A 24,242-nucleotide genomic window follows, 5' to 3' on the forward strand; every position below is an offset into this window, starting at 1 on the left:
ATGGCGGAAAACAAAGGCGAGGGGGATATGGAGAGCCCTGCCAATTCGGATGCACTACCTCAGGGAGAGGAGAGCGGGGACCCCGAACCGAAAAATGTGAATGCGATTATTGTCATAGAGCCGAATTCGAAAGATGGAGAGGAATTATTACAGACCAACGAGAATGTTCCCCAGGCGGCGACAGCCACCGGCGGAGGAGGGGACGGGGCTGGTAACAGCAGCGCGGCGGGCGCTGGGGGAGAAGAAGACAGCACGAGCAACAACAGCCCGGTGGCGAACACCAGTGTGGACCAGGCGACCGAGCCATCGGCTCCTGGGGACACTACCGGACCCTCTGGGGACACTACCGGACCCTCACCGACACTCACCACCGAGATGTCCCCTCCTCCCACGGTCCCAGCGGCCGTTCCCGCCGCCCCGATCAACCTTCTGGATACGTGCGCTGTGTGTAAACAAAGTCTCCAGAACCGTGACTGTGAACCTAAACTCTTACCTTGCCTTCACTCGTTCTGCTTAAGATGTATACCACAGCCCGAGCGACAACTTACCTTAACCAGGCCGGGACTGCACGGAGGGACCGAGACCCACATAGGTGAGTGCACTCGAAGTGGACATGGAATGCTTACGAGGTGGCCGCACGTCCAAGCGAATGAGCAACAATCGTCTCAGCACCATGAGGCAACAGGAAATTATATTGTTGTTTTCTTCTTGACTTTAGCCTTGATTGTATAGATAGATAGTCGTAGATTTACGGTAATGGCTGTAGTTAGTCCCATTGTGACTTTCACATTAGGGCTACCTACTATCTAACATATCTAACGTACCATACATACTACAGATCGGCCCTAGGCCTATCGATGTCCCTGGGCCTGATATGCCAGATGAGGACTAATGTTTCTGGATGAGGGCACTTGTGCCAGAGAATTTTCAGTTTCTGTAAACAAGCCCTGGTCCAGGATCTGAAATGCAGTCTCTCCATCCTTTTTCGTGGTGGTAAGCCTGTTCATGCACTAACATCTTCCTGTTGTTGTGGTCAGACTACTTGCATGACAGCTATGCCGTCAAAGGAGGTTAAAATACAAACATCTTTAGGCTGATATTCAAGTCTGAGGTGATCTTTGAGCCCAGTCTAAAGCTGCCATAAGAGAAACACCGTGGTGACCAAATAAATGGTTTGAGGTCTTCATCTAAAATGGCAAAGATGCTGTGGTCTAAATCCCATACAGATTTAGATGGGAAACAAGTGCCGAGAGATGAGGTTTGATAGGATAGGGTTTGGTGTTTTGGGCCTCCGTCACACCACACCAGTAATGTTTGTTTGTTGAAACTAGTTTCATTCTAGCATATGATTACATTACAAGGCTAATGATTAGGCCTATTTCCCACAAGCGTTAAAGTTTTGGGTTAATTTGTTACTTTCTTACTCAATGATAAACCCGATATTGATTCATTAGCCTAGTTCATAACTAGTTGTATTCTGAGTAACAGTTACTGAAGTTGTACATAGTAAGCCTAGTAGCCTACATAGTAAAGCATAGGCTAATGACCAGAACTGTGTCTGCAAAGTACTGATTAGGCTTGGTGGGGGGTCGTTTGAGAGAGAAATGTTTGTGGACAGGGTCGCTCTCTTTATACTGACCTACCAGCCAGTGCCATGTTCATGACTTTGGTTGAGCCCTAGTCAGGCTATTATTTGATACGGTTTTGCACCATTATGTTCTATCATGGTTTAGTGATTCCATTTGAATCGGTGGGAAGCTATGCCTGTGTCTGTGACAGCTATTGAAGGAAACGGGTGATGGTCTTATTGTAACATATGGATTGGAAAGAGGAATTGTGTCTAACACGTTTCCATTCAATGCATTAGGCCTACAATGAGCCTGTCCTCCACTGGAATATAAACAGCTCTGAAATATTATTGGTCATGTGGACAGACAAGATTATGGGAAGAGCATACAACATCTGACCTGCACCATTACTTTTTATCATGTGATCCCTGGCTTATTGCCATTTCTGCTTGTCAGAACTCAAATAATCTGATATCATGACTCATACACCTAGTGGCTAGGCTGATATTTTATTTTACTTTGAGCATTTTTGCAGTTTAATTAGTCTTAGAATGGTATTAGGTTATGGCAACCATGATTAGCTGCTGGGCCTTACTCCATAGGCAATGCAGCATTTGGACAGGGGACACATTTGTTTAACTGGACAGCATGACGCCTTTCATCACACTACACCTTTATAATTGGAGTAAAAACATGAGGTGCAGGAATGAGAAGCGGTTCTCAAGCACCGGAGAAGAACTATTCAACTGAATGCTGGGAGCAAAACCCCCACAGGAACACACGGCCTGTTGCATTGGCAGAGAAGCACTCGAAACGCATCTCTTCCACTCTAAACAACGAGAAGAGACACGCTGCTGCTTTTTAAAAAGCAGCCAGCATCATCCCAGTCTTATCTTCATGAAATGATCGTGTGGAGCACCTTGCTTGTGAACAATTTGAGCTTGAGTAACAGTATGTGAATGTGATGTTCCTGAATTACAATATTGTGCTTCATACACTGTAAAACATACATCATTGTTCATAAGCAAGGTCTTTGTTATACATAGTCTCAAATAACATTTTTCCCCTTTTCCAGGATTTGCTGGTGGGACCCAGGCAGCTTGGTATCTTAGATTTCATGAAGGCTAGATCAGATGCAGGTAGTAGCAGGTGGAAGGCCTTGCCATTGGAGAAACTCTATAGGCCAACGATACAAGAGAGTGTCAGCAAGCATCCAACATTGTGCAGGTGTTGGATTGTGCAGGTGTCTTTCAAAAGGTTAGGTTGTGCTTCTAATCCGCTTGTTAAGTCGTGACGTGTTTCCGGGTCCAACGTTGGCTGAGGCACTGTCTTCGAAATGCAGAAATAATAATAATAATTAATTATATTTATATAGCGCTTTTCCGAGGCTCAAATACCCTGACAATATGGAGAAAACGGGAAAGTATTGTGTCCCTTGTTGTAAGGCTGCCACGATTAGTCGACTAGTCACGACGACGTCGACTACCAAAATCGTCGCCGACATATTTGGTAATCGCCGTAGTCGCATGTTTTTTTGGAGCTGAAATAAGCGTTTTTTTTTTTTTTTTTTGCCTAGCACCAGGGGAGCCCCCCCTCCCAAATTTCGTTGTTTGGTACCTGTACTATATCAATGACAATAAAGACCATTCATTTCATTCGATAAGCATTCGTTTTTCTTCCCTGAAGCTGCCACTGGCTAGCGTCTCCCAGTGTCTTTGATGTACATGCGCAGTGTCGGTCATCCGGGGCACACGTGACTTCCCCGGAAAAACAAACAGAGAAATGTCTTCCTGTCCTCGTACCTCTAAAGTGTGGGAGCATTTCAACCACAACGTTGAAAAAAAGAATGTAAAATGTAAAATTTGCAAAGCTGAACTCGCTTATCATGGCAGCACGTCTATGATGCGCGAGCATCTAAAAAGGAAGCACGTTGTGGCAGATGACGAGGAAGACGATGGCTCGTCTCGGTAAGCTAGTTAGCTTGTTATTGGCTAACGATATCGTTACGTTAAAAGCCTTCTTACATTATTTTACGTTGTCATCAAAGTGATACTTATCAAATAGCTAAAAATGTTGTCTTAACGTTACAGTGCTAAGAAGGCGCGTTCTACTATGAGATGAGTGAAGCAAAGCAAAACTTTTGTACTCTGTACAAGTATTTATTTTTGTTTTTGTATTCTTTTGGTTGCCTAGTGCCTAGCCTACCTCATTTTACTCAGCAGTTTGCACCCTCTACTACTCTTTACATTACATTACATGCAAGTGATGCCAGAAATAAATCTGCAAAGTTCATTAAAATATCTATTTTTGAGTGAACAATCATTTTAATTGTCTTTATTTTTAGTTAGCACATGCCTACAACAACAACTAACAACTTCAAGCTAAATTTAGAAGCTGATTTAGAAGATGATAGCTAAATAAGAGCGATTGAGTAATTGTGCGATAAGCTGTAATTTATGATCCGATTAGTCGACTAATCGTTAAAATAATCGGTGACTAGTCGACTATGAAAATAATCGTTTGTGGCAGCCCTACCTTGTTGTATGAATAGATCCGAGTCTAAAAAACGATTAAACTGTCATTCTACCGCTGTAGTTCACTGGTACTCTGGTGCGGGGAATTTCTGGTTTGGACCCGGAAATGGCTAAACGTCACTTTTGACGTCAGACTTAACAACCGAATAGAATTGTGTATGTATTCAATCATGCATGGACATCCTAAATGACAGTATCCTGGTTGTATGAAAATAACTTTAGTTGAAAACACCTAGAAGTTCAAACACATAGGCCTATGCAGAGTTAACTGAACAGGCCCCGCGATACCCTGTAAAAATAAATTAAGAAGAAATAATGAAAATGCTGTCATTCTTGGCGTAATGGCTCATGTGATGAGAATCAGATAAATAGTCTAACTCTAGATTGCTGGGAAGTAGCCCACCTGACACGCCCCATGCATTTGATCCGAATATCAAGTAAAATCGTGCAAAATTCAGCTAACACCAAAAACAGTTGGTTGTTTGTCAGTGAAAGAGCAGCGCAGAGAAATCTGTTTTAAGTTGTATCGACTTGTAGGAGGAACTACATTGATAGTTAAAATTGCTGTGTTCCATTTGCTTCCCGATATACTGATATTATTGGATCAGTTATTTCCTCCTCACTTGGTTCTAATGCGGTAGGCCAGTCACTAATTACCTGATTGTCAAGCCCTGCTAAAGCTTAGAATTGTTCTCTACCACCGTGACAAAAGTGTTATTGGCCTAACCATGAGACTTGACCGTCAGTCTGTGTGACCTGGATCACGGTGCTCCCAGGGTCTTTGTTTCCACAATGATATTCTATTGCTAGTTTTACATTGCTTTGGATGTAGTTACTGTCCCTGAATCAAATGTTCCCCTTGTAGACTATGCTTAAAATGTTCATCACACCTTTTATAAGTGGCTTGTGTGGAATTCCTTTTTTATTTTTAAAGTGTGTGTGTGCACCACACACACACACACACACACACACACACACACACACACACACGCACGCACGTACGCACGTATGTATGTATGTATGTGCTGACCTAGCTCAGTTCAAAGTGTCACAGCTGCAGTGGCGGATTAGCCCACGTGATGTGGTCTCAATTCAACCCTTCTCCAGCTGCACTCACAACCAATCACTCACAGCTCCTTGCAGCTGGAGCTTACACAAACCGGCTGTGTGCAGCCCAAGCCAGTATAGACTGGTTTAAACTGGATTGGGCTGGTTTGTGCTGCAGCCAGTGATGTACAGGGAGATTAAATTGACGGGTTTATGTGAGGTAGGAGGAGTTTAGGGTGGGGGTGGAGTGTAGTATTATGTATATTCGTTCTACTGATTAATCTACTAAAAATATATTTGCATATCATTGCCCTATGATACTCAATCAGCTCACTGATGATCATTTAATGTATTAAAACATCAAAAACATTTTAAAAATAGCTTAAGTAATATTGGAGATAATAAAAAACAAAAAAACTAACCATTTATTCAGAATATCTCCAATATTAGATAGACAGCTTAATAGATAGATTAATCTATCTATCTAATATTGGAGATATTCAGGTTCGTTTTATTTTTCTGGCATGCAGTTGTCTGGTATTTACGATGGCATTTATGATGGAATACCTTTGGGTAGCCTTGGAATCATTTAAACAAATGGCCAGTACCAAATGGAGTAGTACCATTTGGCAGCTTAGCCAATTGAATCATTTTAGGTAGGCTGTCAGGAAGTGCTAATTGCTGTGAGTTTCTAATACAGTCCCTATAAGGACTGTAATATAGGCTAGTGTCAGACTACAGATGGAATCTATATTAGCTTGAACATGACCACCAAAGTACATGAATGTTTATTTATTTATTATTATTTATTTTTTGTTAAATAAAAAGCAAAATAGAAAAATAATATGTATTACTTGTATTTACTTACGTAGTGTAATCCAGTTGTTGAAATGGCAGGAAAACCCTGTTTGTTACTGAATGTAGTCATTGAATGATCCAGCTGGATTTCAGTGACTACATTCATTGAACTATGAATGAAAAGTACAAGGTTATAGCAGAGGCATAGAGAAGTGTCCAGTATTTATGTAAAACATCACTGAGTGAGTGAGGATATAAGGCTCTTTTCTTGTTTTTGTATTTTTAAGTTATTTTTCTGAGTGGGGCAGTCCCACTCATATTTTTCATTTTATTGGACAGATACAGTGAAGACAGACAGGAAAGTAGGAGAAGAAGGGAGAGAGGGCAAGTCAGCAGGGCATGGGCCAGATTCGAACCCATGCCGACATGGGCCACTAGACCACTGGACCACCCCAGGCCACTTGGTTTTGTATTTAATGAGTGGATGTTGACCAGTGTGTCTTTATTGTGTTGTCCTCCTCTCTATTCTAGTGAATGTCATGCGTTGCACGGTGTGTCACCAGGACTGCAAGCAGAGCGACATCATTGATAACTACTTTGTGAAGGACACCTCTGAGGCCTCCAACACTTCAGATGAAAAATCGGCACAGGTATAACTGGGTTTTGCGCTGTTTGATTTCAATTCCATTCAGTGGCCTATTCCATTCAAGCTGCTTGTGTGGCCAAATAAAGGCATCTTTATTTATTGTTTTGCAAAAGACAATAAACCAGAAAAATATTCTGCCAATAAAAAACTAATGACAAATGTGCAGGTAACATGAGAAACCCTTGATGGTTTATAGGAAACCTCACTTATTGACATTTGTAATGATCAAAATACATATAATAACAGTAATAAAAGAGAAAAAAAGATATATATGTTTATAAGAATTATTTGTTAATCTGTGTGTCTGATGTGGTTGTGTGTGTTTCCTGAACCAGGTGTGTACCAGTTGCGAGGACAATGCAGGTACCATAGGGTTCTGCATAGAATGTGCAGAGTGGCTGTGCAAGACCTGCATCGAGGCTCACCAAAGGGTGAAGATCACCAAGGACCACAACATCCACAAGAAAGAGGATGTCCCCACTGGTGAGCTGTCATCCAAACTCTTTCAACACAGTGACAGTGAAATACCAAATGACAGTTTGACACCGGTGAATGTGTAAATATACTGTATGTGTGGTATATTTTGATGATCGCTTTGGTGTGTAGTAGTACCCCTACATAGGGTAGTTTTCAGGCGTCTGAGCGTCACAGCCGATAGGCTGTTGCCATGGTGACCATGCTGCAGAATCAATCTGAGTCCTTCAGTAGATTGGCCCTGCTGGTTCCCAGTGTTGCTGACACTCTCTCTATTTCTCTCTTTCTCTCCCTGTCTGTCTGTAGTGTCTGTAGGTGCCCCAGGACAGAGGCCAGTGTTCTGTCCCATACACAAACAGGAGCCCCTGAAACTGTTCTGTGAGACGTGTGACACGCTTACCTGCCGAGACTGCCAACTGCTTGAACACAAGGAGCACAGGCAAGTCAGGCAGCTTTGTATCAAGACATGGATGATAGTTGTTGTTGTGAATTGACCAGGAGTAGAGTAGGAGTTGGATATAATTAGTGTATCTGTTGCAATGTAGGCCTACCCTTTTCTTTAGTTTTTTCTCAGTTTAGTTTTTTCCTTTTTATTTTTATTATAAAAAATAATAATTCTCCCTTTTCTTTTGTATGTGTATATATGAGCTCAGTTATATTATTGCCTCTCCATCAATGTACGTACCATATATACATGTGTATGGCAATTCTGGTGAGTTATTTGCTTGTATGTATATACATATATATAATTATTACTATTTATTTAGTTTCAAGATTTGTTTTATCTTTTTCAAAAACTCAAATGGATGATAGTCAGGATAAAATTAAATAAAAAGTATTGTAAGTGACAATCTCCACATCATAATTGATCTAGTGGTATATTGATGTAGTATTGTAGCGGTCTTTGTTGAACAGAGCCTTTCTTCTTTCAGGTACCAGTTCCTGGAGGAGGCCTTCCAGAACCAGAAAGGTGTCATTGAGACCCACATGGGCAAACTGCAGGAGAAGAAGCAATATGTCCATTTCTCTGCCTCTCATGTGCATAGCAGGTAATGAAACCCTCCCCATCTCTCCAGCAACATTTGATATGGGCTTCTTGATGCTAGCAAGAGCAGTCTCAAAGTGCCCTTTTATTGTGTCTCTAAGGTGTGTGTGTGTGTGTGTGTGTGTGTGTGTGTGTGTGTGTGTTTGTGTGTTCGTTCCCTCTCAATTATCTCAATCCAGGATCAAAGAAGTTACTGAGACACATAAGAAAGTGGAGTATGAGATCAAGATCGCAGTGTTTACTCTTATTAACGAAATCAACAAGAAGGGCAAGTCTTTACTGCAGCAGCTGGAGGTAAGAGGACCTCCATTAGCCCCCTGGTACTATAGAGAGGAGGCACTTGGGACTCAGGACCTTCATTTGCATGTAATGTTTATGGAATATGCAGTTGATATAAAAATATAAAGAAAACAATTATGAATACCCATGAAATACCATTATATGTGACTTACATTTTGCACTGATCATTTTATTTTACTTTTTTTTGTCTATATTTGACTTGTTTAATTGTTAGTTGCTATTGCGCGTGTCCCTTGTTCCTCCAGAGTGTGACCAAGGAGCGGAGCATCAAGTTGGCGTCTCAGCAGAGGGACATCACCACGCTGGCCCAGCAGATCCTCCACGTGCTCAACTTTACCCACTGGGCCATCAGCAACGGCAGCAGCACTGCCCTGCTCTACAGCAAGAGGCTGGTACGAACTCTCTCTCTCTTTCTCTCTCTCACACACACACTCTCTGTCTCTGTGTCTTTTCCTCTCACTTCAGCTGAGGTCAAACCCTACCAGGGCGTGCTTTGGTTGAAGATGCACACACACCCACACACACACGCTCTTTCTCTCCCTCTTTCTCTCTTACTTAAGATGAGGTCAAACCCTACCAGCGCATGCTTCCCACTATGGTTGAAGACACATGGTTTTGTTCAAAATAGTGCACTGTGGAGTGAATACCATGTTATTTGGGAAGCTAGCAAGTGGTTAGCCTGTAAAGTAATCCTATCACAAATCTAGGCAACATCTGACATGGCTGATCTGTTTAAATATTGCCCTTCCCTCCTCTAAGTATGTTACTCCAGCTACCAACCATTGAGTCCCAACATGTGGTTGTCTGTGTGTGTGCAGATCCTGTTCCAGCTGCGCTATATTCTGAAGGCCAGACTGGACCCAGTGCCTCAGGCCAACGGGGCGGTGCGCTTCTTCTGCGATCCCACCTTCTGGGCCAAGAATGTGGTCAACCTAGGTGAGAGGACCCCCCTCTGGCTGAGAAGATAGTTCTTCACATACACTATACTCATCTACATCTATAGGTTGAGTTAATGACACAGGGAAGTGTCTGGAGAGGGAGATACAGTGGGTTGCAAAAATGTGGGCACCCCTGGTTTAAATGTCTGTTACAATTCATCTCCAGGTCCTAGTAGTTCAAAACGTTTAATCCCTATCTGTTCGGATCAGATTTGGATTTTGGGTAGTTCAAAACCAAAAAACAGGATTAGGATCACTTTGATATCCGATCAGATATGGGATCAGTTTGATCCCAAAAAACTGGATTATCTTGATCCCACCAGAGGGGTGGATTTCCAGTGGATTACCAGAGCAAAATGTACTATAGGCTACAATTTATTTAAAAATATGTTTCAATATAAATAAGATGGCAAAGTTTGTTAAATGAAATAATACACAATGTTTAGCCTTCATGGCAAATCACACATTTTTGGTGGCCTATTTCATTTTCAACCAAATGTTGATAACATAAATGTTTATGCTCATAAAAGTATCACAACAAAGATTGTCAATCACAAATGTAATTTAGATTAAAGAAAAAAAAGTCCATCATCTGTCATCACCTTTCAAAAGTAATTGCGGACAATAGCGTCTTGCATTGCACCACCACTCAGTATCTCATTTAGAGGGATATCCATAGGTGGGCCTAGATAATCAGCAGGTGCAAGGGGCTCTGGGGGATCATGGATGTCAGAGAGGGGGACTCTGCGAGCACTGATATTCAGGATCTACTAATCTTGAAAAGTCTGAATCTGGATCAGGGTGATCCTATCCTGAATTGCTTTGAAATACTGGGACAAAATCTGTCCGAGTTTTCTGATCCTGGATCACAAAAAATGGGATTTCAAAATCTGATGGGATCTGATTGAGATTAAAAGTTTGGAACTACGGGCCCCAAGTGATTGAAAGCAAATCTGAACACTAAATTCTACAAAGTTAAACATGACACCTTTCTGGAAATTGTAAAGCAAGTTTTCTTTTTATTTAAAATTAACAGTTTTTAAATGATAATAAAGGAAAAGGGCCCTTTGCAAAAGTTTGGGAACTCTTTTGGATTATTCTTTGTTACCTTTTGAGAAGATGATTACTAAGGCCCAGACCAAGGTGATTTATTTGTTATTTGGCTTCAATGAGTCAGGTGAATATAATTCCAGGTTTGAACTATATTATTCTGAAGTAACTCTATGCCTTCTAAAGTATCCGACTGCGGTGGCTGTTGTGTCTGGTGTTAAAAAACATGGGTTCCTCTAAACAGTTGTCCAAGGATGTCAGAATCAAGATAGTTCACTTCCACCATCAAGGAGAAGACTACAAAAAACTCTTGCAACGTTTCAAACTATCCATTTCCACTGTCAGAAACATCATCAGAAAATGGAAAATAAGTAGAGCAATTTAAGTCAAGGCAAGATCTGGAAGACCAAGAAAATGTTCAGATAGAATGGCCCGAGATCTGGTGAGAAATGCTCAGAAGAACCCACACATCACTGCAAAAGAGCTGCAAAAAAGAGTAGTAGACACCGGTCTAGTTGTTCACAGGACAACAATACAGCGTACCTTAAACAACAAAGACCTACATGGCAGAGTTGCCATAAAGAAGCCTATCCTACGACCTCAACAAGCGTCTGAAGTATGCAAAAGAGACCTTGAGAAACCTGAAGCATTTGTAGAGAAGAACACCGTGCCAACTGTTAAGCATGGAGGTGGATCCATTTTCTTTGGGGTTGTGTAGCAACTGGGGGCACAGGCAATATTCTACGGGTGGAAGGAAGAATGGATTCCACCAAATATCAAGACATTCTAGAGGCTAATGTTCGAGGGTCAGTCCAGAAATTGAAGTTGGAGAGGTTGGGTATTCCAGCAAGACAATGATCCGAGGCATACCTCAAAATCAACCATGAAGTACCTCCAGGAAAGACAGATGAAGGTTTTGGAATGGCCATCACAGTCGCCAGACTTGCATGCAAGAAGGCCGAAGAATATTTCTGAGCTAGAGGTGTTCTGCTGGGAAGAATGTGGACAAATTCCAAAAACAAGAATTGACAGACTCTTAGCTGGCTACAGGAAACGTTTGCAAGCTGTTATAGTTTCCTGAGGAGGAGTTACAAAGTACTAGCTGACAGGGTTCCCAAACTTTTGCACAAGGCCTTTTTTTATTATTTTGAAACTAAAAAGTTACAAATAAAAATCATGTTTAACTTTGTTAGGTTTGCTTCTTTTCACGTAGATATTAATTGTACATTTTTGCACCCCACTGTGTGTCCATTGTCCACAAATATATACCTCCCAATAGTGAATACACAATTAGCAGGATGTCTCACTCGCAGTTTGTATTATTACAACACAGCATATAATTGTACATTGGATTGTACAGGCAATCCTCTACCTACATATAAACCTTGTCACTTACTCTCAGCCTTTTTCCCCCTCTCACTCTTCCCCCCCCAACTGTAGGGAACCTGGTGATCGAGAAGATGCCACAGGCGGTGCACCCCCCTAGTGTCCCCAACGTGATGGTGGGGGGTGGGCCCATTTCGCCGGGACACGGGCACCCGAGCAAACACTCGGGGCAGATCAACCTGGCCCAGCTGCGACTGCAACACATGCAGCAGGCCGCCTTCGCCCAGCAACAGCAGAAGCAGCACCACCAGCACCACCAGCAGCAGCAACAACAACAACAACAACAACAACAACAACAACAACAGCAGCAGCAACACCAGCAACAACAACAACAACAACAACACCAGCAACAACAACAACAACAACAACAACACCAGCAACAACAACAACAACAACAACAACAACAACAGCAGCAGCACCAACAGCAGATCCAGCAGCAGATGCGCATCGCCTCCCAGCTGTCTCAGCAGCAAGGGGGGCCCAGACCGGGGGGGCCACAGATGGTCCAGCAGCAGGTAGAGATGGTCAGTGGTCAATTGAAGTTGGGTTGGAGGTAAACTCGTTGAGACCAGGCTCTACTAGTTCAGAAGCGTGGGGAAACCCTTTACATAACGTATCTACGAAGGCGTGGAAACACGTTTGAAATGAGTGACGCCACACATAAAACCAACCATGTACTAGGTTGGGCGCCAGCTAATTCATGGTTAATCCTTGTGGTTTTCTTCGGTTTTCTTTAGTGTTGTAAGTTAGTAAGGAATAGCCAACAGCTCTCTGAAAATAGTCCTACCCGGTCGGAAAAAATGACGCACATAACAAGATGTCAAAAGTCATTTTGGGTCAAAAGTGCTGCTTGTTTTGACACCGATAAGTATCTTAATCTCCCCATTCCCCTCTCCCATTCGTATTCCATCTCTAAATAGTCCCTGTGTATGGTAGGAGAATGTGTGTATCTATGTGTGCCTCTTTCGCTCAGGGTTTATTGTCCTTTCAGTCAGGACAGTTGCATTAGTTTAACCATTTATTTCATGAAAATGATAATACATTTAAGCTTGGTGTAATTGGATGGCTCGGCTATATATAGCTCCCTGATTGGAGTTAAAACAACCACAACGTACAAGTATACAATATGGCAGGGAGCTATAACTTATCAAGACTCCAGAAGTAGGTTACGTAGTGCGACCAAGCGGGTGGAGGCTGGGGGTGGTGGTCGAGTTTACCACACAAACACTCAGCTAGCCAAAACTGTTGAATGCTAGGAGGACTATTAAACTGATGCTTTTAAGCCTCTGTCCCTTGAATACGTGATGATGTTTTTCGCATACGCGTAGAACCAGCTGTCTTCTCACCTGACAGACAGCTGCAACATTCGACTAAGAGTGCCCAGCATGAACAAATGCTCTGCTTCATGAAAGGATGTTACCAATGATACCAAAGCAATATAAACAGCAAATGGATAATGGCAAATACTGCAGATAATAGAAACATAATGGTAAAGGCAACAAACAATAATGATGAAAAGAATAATGGTGGTCTCCCTCCCTCTCTCCCCTCAGCCCCCCAGGCTCATCAGCATGCAGGCCCTGCAGAGGGGACCAGGGGGCATGAACGGCTCTCCCCAACACATGTACCCCCCCCACCACATGCGCATGCCCCAGGTCCAGGGCCGCATGCCCACCGCCCAGCCCCGTCACAACGGACAACAGTACCCCCCGCTGATGCAGCCTCAGTTGCAGAGACAGGTCAGACGTTACGCCTGCTCAAAAACACACCATTATGTTGATAGAAATCCAAATGGATGAACAGCAAAGATAAATCGATCTTGTTTTACACAGCCAAAGATGAGGAGTCGTACACTACAAACAGTGATGGTACACAATAGGTGTGCTGTTGTGTACATGAGAAAGACATGATTGATTGGCCCAGCGGGTGTCATTTTGCAGTTTAATCTTTAGCGCATGGACAAATGAATGAATGTATGGTTACAGTGAGAGCAATGAGAGCCATATCGACAATCTTTTTGTGTTTAGATGACTGTAGATTCTGAGATGAGCCACCACAGGTTTCGTTTCTTACATCAAACAGGGGTTTGGTATTTTTTCTATTCATACTTGCATAGAGTTGTGTTTGTGGAGCATGAACATGATTTTAAAGCATGGTAGTGAAACGCACACTGCATCGTAGCACGTAGACTTGGTGTGATTCAACAAGCATTGATACTCCTGGAGTGTTTTAATTTTGGTGACCTCTCTTTTCTTTTTCTCTGTCTTTATCTCTCACTCCCACTCCCTCCCCTTTCTCCCTTCAGCACTCTAACCCAGGTCACGCTGGGCCCTTCCCAGTGGCGTCGCTCCACAACATGAGTGCTGCCAACCCCACCAGCCCAACCAGTGCCAGCAGCATGGCCAGCATGGCCCACCGCAGCCCTGCTAGCCCTATAGTGGGCGCCATCGAGCTCATCCCCTCCGTCACCAACCCAGAAAACCTGCCCTGTCTGCCGGACATCCCTCCCATTCAGGTACACGTACGTACACACACACACACACACACACACACACACACACACACACACACAAACACACAGCCTCTTAGGAACAGGCACATGTCACATGTCAAAACCTGGTTCCATTTCCTTTTTGTTTTTTTGAGGGGATTCAATGAGTGTACGTATGGTTAGGGTGGTTGAACTTTCTGGGATGGGTTGAGAGTTCTTATCAGCTGCCAAGCAAAATAGCCATTTCAGGTCATTTTATATAAATATTTATATATATAGCGCATGGTTACCTGTAAATCCATGTCAGTGTTTTCTTCTCAATAGCCTAAGCAGTTAGTCTCTGTTGACAAGCGTAAACGCCTGTGCTATGAGCGGGCAAGCAAATCACAGCAATCAAAAATCAGCAATTTTGTGTGTATGTCTGTGTGTGGTTGTCAGCTGGAAGACGCAGGCTCCAGCAGCTTGGGCAACCTCCTTAGTCGCTACATCTCGGCCAGCACGCTTTCTCAGCTGGGACTGCCCATGGAGATGAACCTCTCCCCTGGACCCTCCACACACTCACCGGGCTCCTCAGGTACTGGGGGGGATCTTACTCTGGACAAGGATATGAAAGAAAGGGAAAACATGCTCACTCCAAAAGCTTGTTGCACACACACCGTTAGTGCTGCTGGGTCCTCAGGATGATAAATCCATACCAAATAAATAATGGACAGCACAGTTTGCATATTTTCATAACTATATTACTCTTTGAAACTTGTACATGGAGAATGCTGTGTCTTATATATTTTCTCAGAGCTATGATCAAATAAGCGCCACTGTAAATGTAGCACCTCTTATTCCAAGTCAGAAAAATCGGATATGCAAAATAAAAATAAATGGCAACAAGTAAAACTCTTTATCAATATCAGGCCATTCGAGTATGACACATGCTTCTATCAGTCTATGAAATCCTGAATCATTTTCCAAAAAGGCAGATGGTTAATTCACTCTGTCTGGAACAAATTCAGATATCTGTATTTATCCCGTGAAAGATAAGAACGCTGTATGACTGACTAAACCCATTTGTCATGGTGTTTCACTGCCTCATCCTCTCTGTCTCTCTCTCTCTCCCACACACAGGCTTGTCAAACTCCCACACGCCAGTGCGGCCCTCCAGTACGTCCAGCACCGGCAGCAGGGGCAGGTGATGATCCACCACACAGCCCCACACCTTAGAACTCTCATTAGATTTGGATATAGAATTTATGAACCTGCTATGGATGCCTTTTCTATTAATTATAATTCCTATAATTTCATATAATTCATAGTCATGGGACTGCTTTTGCTTGGCCATTCCTCCTCCATATGGCAGTGCTTTTAGGGCCAGGAGTTTTTCCCTGACCAAAGGATCTTACCAATTGTTGTTACCTTTTGTTCTTTCACCACTTCCTGATCGGGAGAACCCCTGGGTGAGAGTAGTTTAGTAGTTTAGGGAGAAAATGTGAAAGTTGATTCTCTCTCTTTATTTCTGAAACCACTCTGTACCACTAAGTGCAGAAGTCCCTGCTGAGAAGCAGCTGAAGCTGTACAACAGCTGTTTCACAACAGCGAAAGAAGTGAAGCATTCATAGACCTCATTGGCATACATGTCAGATTGTATTGATGTGTGTGTGTGTGTGTGTGTGTGTGTGTGTGTGTGTGTGTGTGTCCGTGTCCGTCCGTGTCCTTAGTTGTGGTTCTGCAGGTAGATCCGGGCCAGTGAGCGCTCTCCTAGAGCAGGTCAGAGTGAAGCAGGAGCCCGGGACAGAGGTGGAGTGTGGCTTCTCTGGAAGCTCTTCCTCCGTTAAGACAGAACGGGGGAAGGACGGGGGGAGGAGTGCGTGCATGGTATTACAACTCAGTTTTCTTACACCTCTAGACTATTTGCATACATATGATGTTGCTCAAAACGTCCTAATGACAGGCAATGTACCTTTATTAAAGTTTACAGCGAGATGTACTGTTTTTAAAATGTACATTTTACATCATGTCCTACTAGCTGCTCCCTTCTCCCCCCCCACTCTAGATGAGCAGTCCAGAGAGCAGCATGACGCCCCCTCTCCCTGTGCTGGGTGCCGTGTCCACAGGCTCTGTGCAGGATGTCCTCAAGACATTCGGGGAGCTGATCAAAAGCGAGCCCCTGGGCGACGAAGCCTACTGTGGAGCCAACGGGCCCAGCACAGCCCCCTCCACCTTCACCAGCGCAGCCCCCTCCACCTCCACCAGCGCAGCCCCCTCCACCTCCACTAGCATAGCCCCCTCCACCTCCACCAGTGCAGCCCCCTCCACCTCCACTAGCATAGCCCCCTCCACCTCCACCACAACATCCACTGCGAAAGACAGCAGTACCACCCCCGGCGCTCCACTCGCCAACGGGAAGTCTGAGAAAGTGGCGGCAGCCGCTTCCATGCGCTCGCCGCGCAGCGGGAGCGGTGCCACAGCCCAGGCTGGGAAGGATGACGACCCTAATGAGGACTGGTGCGCCGTGTGCAACAACGGGGGGGAGCTGCTGTGCTGCGACCGCTGTCCCAAAGTCTTCCACATGACGTGCCACATCCCCACGTTAAAATGCTCCCCAAGGTGAGCAGGCTGCTCCTCCAGGGTCACTTAATGGCTCGTGCTGCTTCTTGGACTGTTTTTAGTAGGTGTTGTGAGTAACATTGCAGATAAATATTATGTCGAATGCATAAAGCAAAGAAGAATACAACATATAAGTGTTTATTAAGCTATGTAACTAATTGCAGATTGAATTATTTAAACATTTTGATTGTTTTGGTTGTATGAAAAGTATAGGGCCTGTAGATTAATTTTTTTCTTTTCTTGCTTTTTAAATGTAAAAAGGGAAATGTAACCCTTGTGTTGTTCTTTCCTTTGTCCTTCAGTGGAGACTGGATGTGCACGTTCTGCCGGAGCCTGACCAGCCCAGAGATGGAGTACAACTGTGATGACACTGACACCAAGGACAGTAGTGAGCAGGGCCTGAGTCCTGAGGATCATAGGGTAAGTACTCCCAGGGTTCCCCATACATGGACGAGACTATGGCGGGCCGCCATCAGTGCTGTTGCCGAAAGTGTTTGAGCAGGTTCGAGGGAAGACCCCCCCCCCCCCCCCCCCCTGTTCTTTGGAAAGATGTTTTACTACTTCCAGTAATGATTTTCTGTTTACAATTGAGAAGAACATTTGGTGGAACAGGGTTCAGAATCAGACACAATAACCACATCACCCTCAGCCCCAAATGTAAGCTGAGGAATGAGAAACATGTCTGTTAGTGTTGCATGATGTCAGTGTCACAATACCCTAACATGTCTGTTAGTGTTGCATGATGTCAGTATCACAATACCCAGCTTTGAAAACGGTTCTATAAGAATATTTACTAGAAGCCTGATGCAGTATTACTTTGAGCTGTGTGGATTATTACATTAAGTGTCATTTGTCTACAGCAGGGGTAGGCAACCTTTTTGATATGAAGTGCCATTTTTAAATTGTCTTGTTAGTCAGTGTGCCAACCACAATATCAACATTAATTATGACTCGACATCAAACCAAACCAAACAGACCAACAGATCTGCAATTTTATTCCACAACATGAACAACAATTTTCAGCAAAGAGCTATGTATGCAAAGCCATGTATGCTAAATAAACCTAAAAATTTAACTAACTGAAACTTGAACAAAATTACCAACATAACATCTAAGACAACTAAACTTTGTGATGCGTAGCACAACTTTAAGCAAATTGGAGCGCTCAATTTCTACCAAAGTTGCTCACTGCGCTCCCTATGGTTATCATTTTAATAAGTAGGCCTAACTGGAGGGTGATTATACAAGGGTCTTACTTGTATGAATTAAAATATATAATATATTTTGGTTGCAAAGAGCTATGTATGCAAAGCCATGTAAACAGTCCTAACAATCAATGTCGTGATCCCTGGCCCTGTTTTCCTTTGCTCAACTCCATTATCTGGGGGTGGTACTTGGTCACTTTAAGTTGCACACAACTAATGCAACCGCTCCCCTCTGTTTCCCGACCATGGCAGGGGCACCATCTGTTGTCACTGCAAAAATCCTGCTAATGTCAATCCCTCGCTCCACAAAATGCTCGATAAGAACTTTAGCGATGTCCTCACCTTTTGTTGTTTCTGGCATTGGTTTTAGGCAGCAGAGCTCCTCCCTTACAGCAGAATCACAGTATCTTGCTATGACAGCCAGACGTGGCATGTCATTCACATCTACGCTCTCATCAAGTGCGAGGCTAAACACCGTCGCATCTTTCAAACGCGTCTGCTGCGCTTTCACGTTTTCTGCCATTTCTCCTATTCTTCGTTCCACACTTCTGGCTGACACTGGGATGTCTTTTATTCTTGATTTTATTGTGTCTTTGTTTGATAAGCCTTCAAACAAAACATCTGAGCTACAGAGGAAAGCCTCCTTAATATATTCTCCATCAGTGAATGGCTTTCCACGTTTCGCAATGCAATGAGCAATGCGAAAGCTTGCTTCAGTTGCGTGATTTTTAGCAGTGGCAAATGCTTTAAAGGTGCTGGCCTGCTTCCCATACCTTGACACAGCATGTCTTATTGATTCGGCCTTGTCTGCTTCATCCTTGAACAACTTGAGTTATATTGATACAAGTATCGAATCGAATTCAGAATTTTACTTTGGAAATTGGCGCCAGAATACGACTCTCGTGGAGTGGATGAGAGACTAGGGCTGCATTCGTAAATTCGCCCTGAGAGCGCCGGAGCGTGCCTGAGACTGCCTCTAGTCCAGTCATGTCAAAGTCAAATACACAGGGGGCCAAAATTTAAAAATGGTACAAGTGGAGGGCCGGGCTGGTTCAATGTTTATTAAAACTCGCAATTATTGCACATATTGAAGCAATACCAATAACACAGCCTATATTGCACTTAGCATTAATCATTACATTAAATTAAGTAAAACATAAATAAAATCAGTTGCAATATTTTCTCAAGGCTCTTTCAGTAATAAATTGAAAACGTTTTTTTTTTAACAGGTAAACAGCTAAATGTAATTTTCATTCAAAGCTCAATGGCAAGATAAATGCAAAAGTGAAACAGCATGCATTAAAAACAAATCAGTGTGCTGCTCCGATCCTCACCAATGACTGTCTTCTATAATAAAATTAGAAAAGTTAGTGCAAACTTGCAAAAGTGCAAAACAGTTGCATTAATTTCGTAGGCAACATGTCCCTGGGTCCATTCAACTGGAGAAATTTTTTTTTTTCCTTCAAAGAAATATCAAGTCCAAGTCCTTTCTGCTCACTTGTCTGAGGCTGAGCCCGATACTTGGTGTCTCATCTTGAGTACAAGTTCATTAATGTTTGGGGTCAGGCTCTGAGCTGAGGAAATCCTCAGGATTGAGTTCAGGTGTTCATCAGTAAGACGACTCCTATGTGATGTTTTGTTTAGTTTCATCAACGAAAACAGTAGTTCACACAAGTATGTGCTGCCAAACATAGACAGCGTCTGAGCAACTTGGGTGCGCAGCTCAGGCATTGTGTCGGGGATGAAACGAGCAAACTCAGCAGTGCCATGGACTCATATTCTGCGTTCAGTGTGTCATTACACTGGAGCTCAATCAGCGCCATTTGGAGATTTGCTGGTGCACTTTCCACGTCAACTGCAAACGGATTGCTTCAAAGTCGGAAAATCTCCGCCTGAATTCGGCAGCAAGTATGCCGAGTTTGTCAGCAAACTGTGTACTCGGGAACACTCGGGAATTGACGGCGATGTTTAGGTCTCCACTGTGACTGTGCTGCTGCTGCTCATGACTAGTACTGAAGTGAAGAGAAGACAAGGGGTCGCGCTCGCTCGCGGGCACTCGGTACGCGCCAATGCATCTTGGGACTTGTAGTATTATGGTGCTGCGGGCACATAATACTGCGGGCCGGTTTTAATAGTAATTAAATATCATCCCGCGGGCAAGAGAGAACTCATTCACGGGCCTGATCCTACAATCCCAATAATAATAAAACAATCCCATTGTGACATTGAACCCAGTGTGCGCGAATTTACGAACGCGGCCAACATAAAAAATAAAAATAAAAAATATCCCATTCTCGCACTTATTGATTAGCTGTCGCGTGCCACTGTTTAAGCTGTCGCGTGCCACTGCTGGCACGCGTGCCATAGGTTGCCGACCCCTGGTCTACAGTATATGCTTATGTGGGGCAGGGGGCAGTGCACTCCGCATGCATTAAAAAAAGCCTCTTTGTAAAAGATGTTATAAGGCCAATGCAGTCAAAGGGAGGCAACACGTCATTTAGCCAAACATCTTTCCATCCCAACCTCTACAAGGAGTTCAAATGACGATAGGTCTAATAGCTAAGGATATGCTTAGATACATGATTCGACAACATGACACATTCAAGGATGACAATTAAGTTCAGCATCTCAAATATTCAGTCAAGCAAGCGAGTGAGTTTAAACAAAACACATTTTTTGTGATTATATGAATGTCATTGAGATAAGACCTTGGCCTGTATTTGGTCAGATTAACAAATATAACCTTATATTTTGTATCATATTGAAAGAATGTAAACATTTATAGAATTATTGTCTTCACTCATTTGTTGTTTAGCATAGTATACTGATTCAAATATCAGCTATCAAATCTCATTATGAATTCCCCCCCAGAGTAAGAGACAACAAAGTAAGAACAAGCATTAGCAAATAACTAACTGAAAAATAGCAAAAAGTTCCAAGCTTTGTAACAAATGACTTTATTATTATTACATTTTCATATTGAAGATGTTATTCTGTTATTTTATTAATACAAATCATTTTATCTTTGAAAGAATTTCCATGTTCTGTTTTTGTGGTTGCCGTGGTATCATTTAAGAATCGAAATTGTTAATACTTAATACTTAAGCTGGTAGTGGTATCAAAGTCAAAATGTTGGTATTGTGACAACACTACGTCTGTTCCTCCCCTCCTGGTCATTCTCCCTCTCTCTTCCTCTCTGCAGAGATGTGAGCGCCTCCTGCTGTATCTGTTTTGCCATCCGCTCAGTGTGGAGTTCCAGGAGCCAGTCTCTCCCTCAGTAAGTAAAGGGGAAGCAAGTAGAAGAGTCCGTGCTAGCTGTATCCTGCCCGAGATAATCTGCTTTCCTCCATCAAAGCACTGCCCTACCACAACATTTAACCATAATGTTGTATAACTAGGGCCAAGAGTTTTTCCTGGTCAGGTAAAGTATCTTCTTCTGTCTCCAGGTCCCTAACTACTACAAGATCATAAAGAAGCCCATGGACCTGACCCTGGTGAAACAGAAACTGCAGTTGAAACACCCGCAGCACTACCAGAGCCCGAAAGAGTTTGTGTCTGACGTGCGCTTGGTCTTCAGCAACTGTGCCAAGTACAACGAGGTGAGTGGCATGAGTACCAAGTATGAGGGAGGAGGCTGAGATTGTTAAATGCATGTACATTTTGCAGAAGGTGGGGCAGTTTTTAACCACACACTTTGCATGGGCTTGTGTGCACTCACAGGGATTACTTTAGCAATACTAGATTCATTTAAATTAGGGTGGAATGGAATTCCAGCCTTACTGTCCACTCCCTCTTCAAACTGGCTACTAGAACTGTTGTCTTGCTGTTGTAACCAAAAAGGCTGATTCTAAGGCAGTTACTCAAAACTTTAGATTTTCACAGCCACTGAAAATATAACAACGTTGGCATGACCGTGCTTTTAGACTAGTCAGGATAGCATGATAAATGTGTTTGAAAAACATTTGTTGTGTATTCTTTTTCAGATTTGTGTTATCCTGAATAACAGATTTTCTTTTCAGATTACATTTAAAATCTCAAACACAGAATACATACGAGTGATGCCCATGTCAACACATTCTTGATGTGTATAATGTAGCCCACATTATGTTCACAATTTAATTCTAATCCAAATATTGGGAAACCTGAAATCAAAATTGCTTGTCATGTGAGTTATGGGACCACCTATTTACAAGCATTTAGAATGGGCTTTACTGATATGGCATTTTACCATGAGGTGTCAATGTTTCCCTTCTTCTGTCAATTATTGATGAGGAACGGGAAATAATTGCATCAATGAGGAAGTAACTGAGATTTGAAAACCATGTTGCATTAACAGTAAAGGGTCTCCTGTTGATCACAATTTAGGACTTATTTTGGTCTCAGAAATTTTAGACATTTATTAGGTCACAGTTAAAGCAAATTAATTGAGCATAAATAAAATGTAAAAGAAAAACGAAAAGCTAGTATTCACATGGATCCACAGTGTGTGGGGTACTGCCCTATATCTGCCCTCCTGACAGACGGGGGAAAGAGAGGTAAAGACATTTCATGGAATAGACTGTAAACAGAAGTCTAGTTAGTAACTGTAACTGCAATATTGATCAGAGGTCTTCAGCGTTAACTTCTGTAAGAGGAATAAGGGTTTTATGGAGTGACACATTATATTCAGACATCACTTCAGTTCACCGAGCAGGGTATTTTAGGCTTAGGTAGTTACAGTACACATGGTTGTCACTTAACCTGCCTGTGCTGTGAAATCTTTATTTCTCCCCCTCTCCCCATCTGCTTTTTTGTCTTTATTGTACTGTTATCACCCCTTTTAGATGTCTCGAATAATCCAGGTTTATGATGAGGAGAAACAGATTAATGTTCAGGTAAGCCGTTTCTAATACACATGGACAGGCAAGGTTCAGCTGCGACTCACCCTACCACTGGGATTCTTAACCCACTCTACTTTTCTCTTCCTCCTTCTGTTATTCCTTACCCATTCATCCCTCCTGTTGAATGGGGCCCTCACCACCCCCTTCTCCAATTTATTCTCCCCCCTCCTCCCCCTCTTCCTCCCTCCCTCTCCCTCCTGGCAGGCTGACTCAGAGGTGGCAGAGGCAGGCAAAACCGTGAGTTCGTACTTTGAAGAGAAGCTACTGGAGAATTACCCTGAACAGAGTTTCCCGGTAGAACCTGAGTCCGAGGCCCCCGCCGAAGTGGAGGGTGATGTCACAGAAGACTCTGAGGACGAGTTTGTGCAGCCGAGGCGCAAGCGTTTAAAAACTGAAAACGAAAAGGCCCTGCACATAAAGTGAGATGCATCGTGTAAGAGAGGAAAAGAAGAAATTCAGAGAATTGAAAGGATTTAGTCTTCCTCATCTCTTACACTTTTCGACTACTTCTCTTTGAGACTACATAGGTCAAACGTGGGACTTATTGTAGAGACTTTACAGGTTTATTTCATGTTTTGCCTCTAAAAGAATTATTGTAAAATAGATATGACATCTGTCTCTGGCAAAACTGGACTTTTGAAGACATAATGGAAGATTTGCATTTCCTCCGTGGCAACTTATGGATGTTCAAGAAAATGCTTGCACAGATTTTAAAGTATGATTTGTTTGCAGTAGTTTAACTAATAACTCATTATTTCTTTTCTATCATTATAATTTACGATGTTTGTAAATCTGTTGTGAAACATGCTTTATAAGATCCTAAATAAATCCTAATTTCCCTTAATCTTAATGTACTATAAAATTTGACATGAATTACCGACCAAGTATTTGTATGAGTGTGTTTGTCAACATGTGTTCCTTGCTGTAGATAAGAGAAACCAAATCAGAAAAGCCAGTGGCAGGTATTCACGTTGATGTTTGGTCCATCATCAATAAAACATTGTTCTTCAAATATTTCCTGCAGTATTGATATCAGTGAAGACCTGTTGGCATGTGTTTTGTTGGCCAGAGAAAACCAATTGGTTTGACCAATGAAACTGAGGAGTTACATTTGATGCTCCACACCAGAATATAGGGTTTGATAAGTTAGTCATTACTTTAATATTTAAATGTATTCATTTGTGTAATAACTTGGTTAATCCTTATCTTATCTTGATTCGGTGAATGTTACATTGCACTCTTTATAAAGACCCTGAGGTTGGCGGAAATGTAAAATGACAGC

General features: G+C 42.8%; 1 protein-coding gene across 3 annotated transcripts; it reads left to right on the top strand.

The window, feature by feature from the left end:
* Positions 1-23,892, top strand: trim33 (tripartite motif containing 33; the record flags this gene model as incomplete). Of its 3 annotated transcripts, none has more annotated exons than XM_080534977.1 (20): positions 1-592; positions 6,479-6,597; positions 6,929-7,076; positions 7,374-7,506; positions 8,000-8,116; positions 8,292-8,406; positions 8,658-8,804; positions 9,231-9,348; positions 11,841-12,310; positions 13,340-13,525; positions 14,092-14,301; positions 14,716-14,851; positions 15,397-15,460; positions 15,987-16,143; positions 16,322-16,875; positions 17,178-17,295; positions 21,283-21,357; positions 21,527-21,679; positions 22,904-22,954; positions 23,165-23,892. In XM_080534977.1, 20 exons carry the CDS (start codon positions 1-3, stop codon positions 23,381-23,383), a joined length of 3,882 nt encoding a protein of 1,293 aa, XP_080391103.1. In that variant the 3' UTR covers positions 23,384-23,892. The 3 variants fall into 3 exon arrangements, with proteins under 3 accessions (XP_080391103.1, XP_080391104.1, XP_080391105.1); XM_080534978.1 differs by having other exon boundaries at positions 11,841-12,301; XM_080534979.1 differs by having other exon boundaries at positions 7,383-7,506.
* Between the last annotated feature and the right edge of the window lie 350 nt (positions 23,893-24,242).

This window comes from Nansenia antarctica (genome assembly GCF_963989245.1).
Source record: "Nansenia antarctica genome assembly, chromosome: 6".
Taxonomy (NCBI): Eukaryota; Metazoa; Chordata; class Actinopteri; order Argentiniformes; family Microstomatidae; genus Nansenia; species Nansenia antarctica.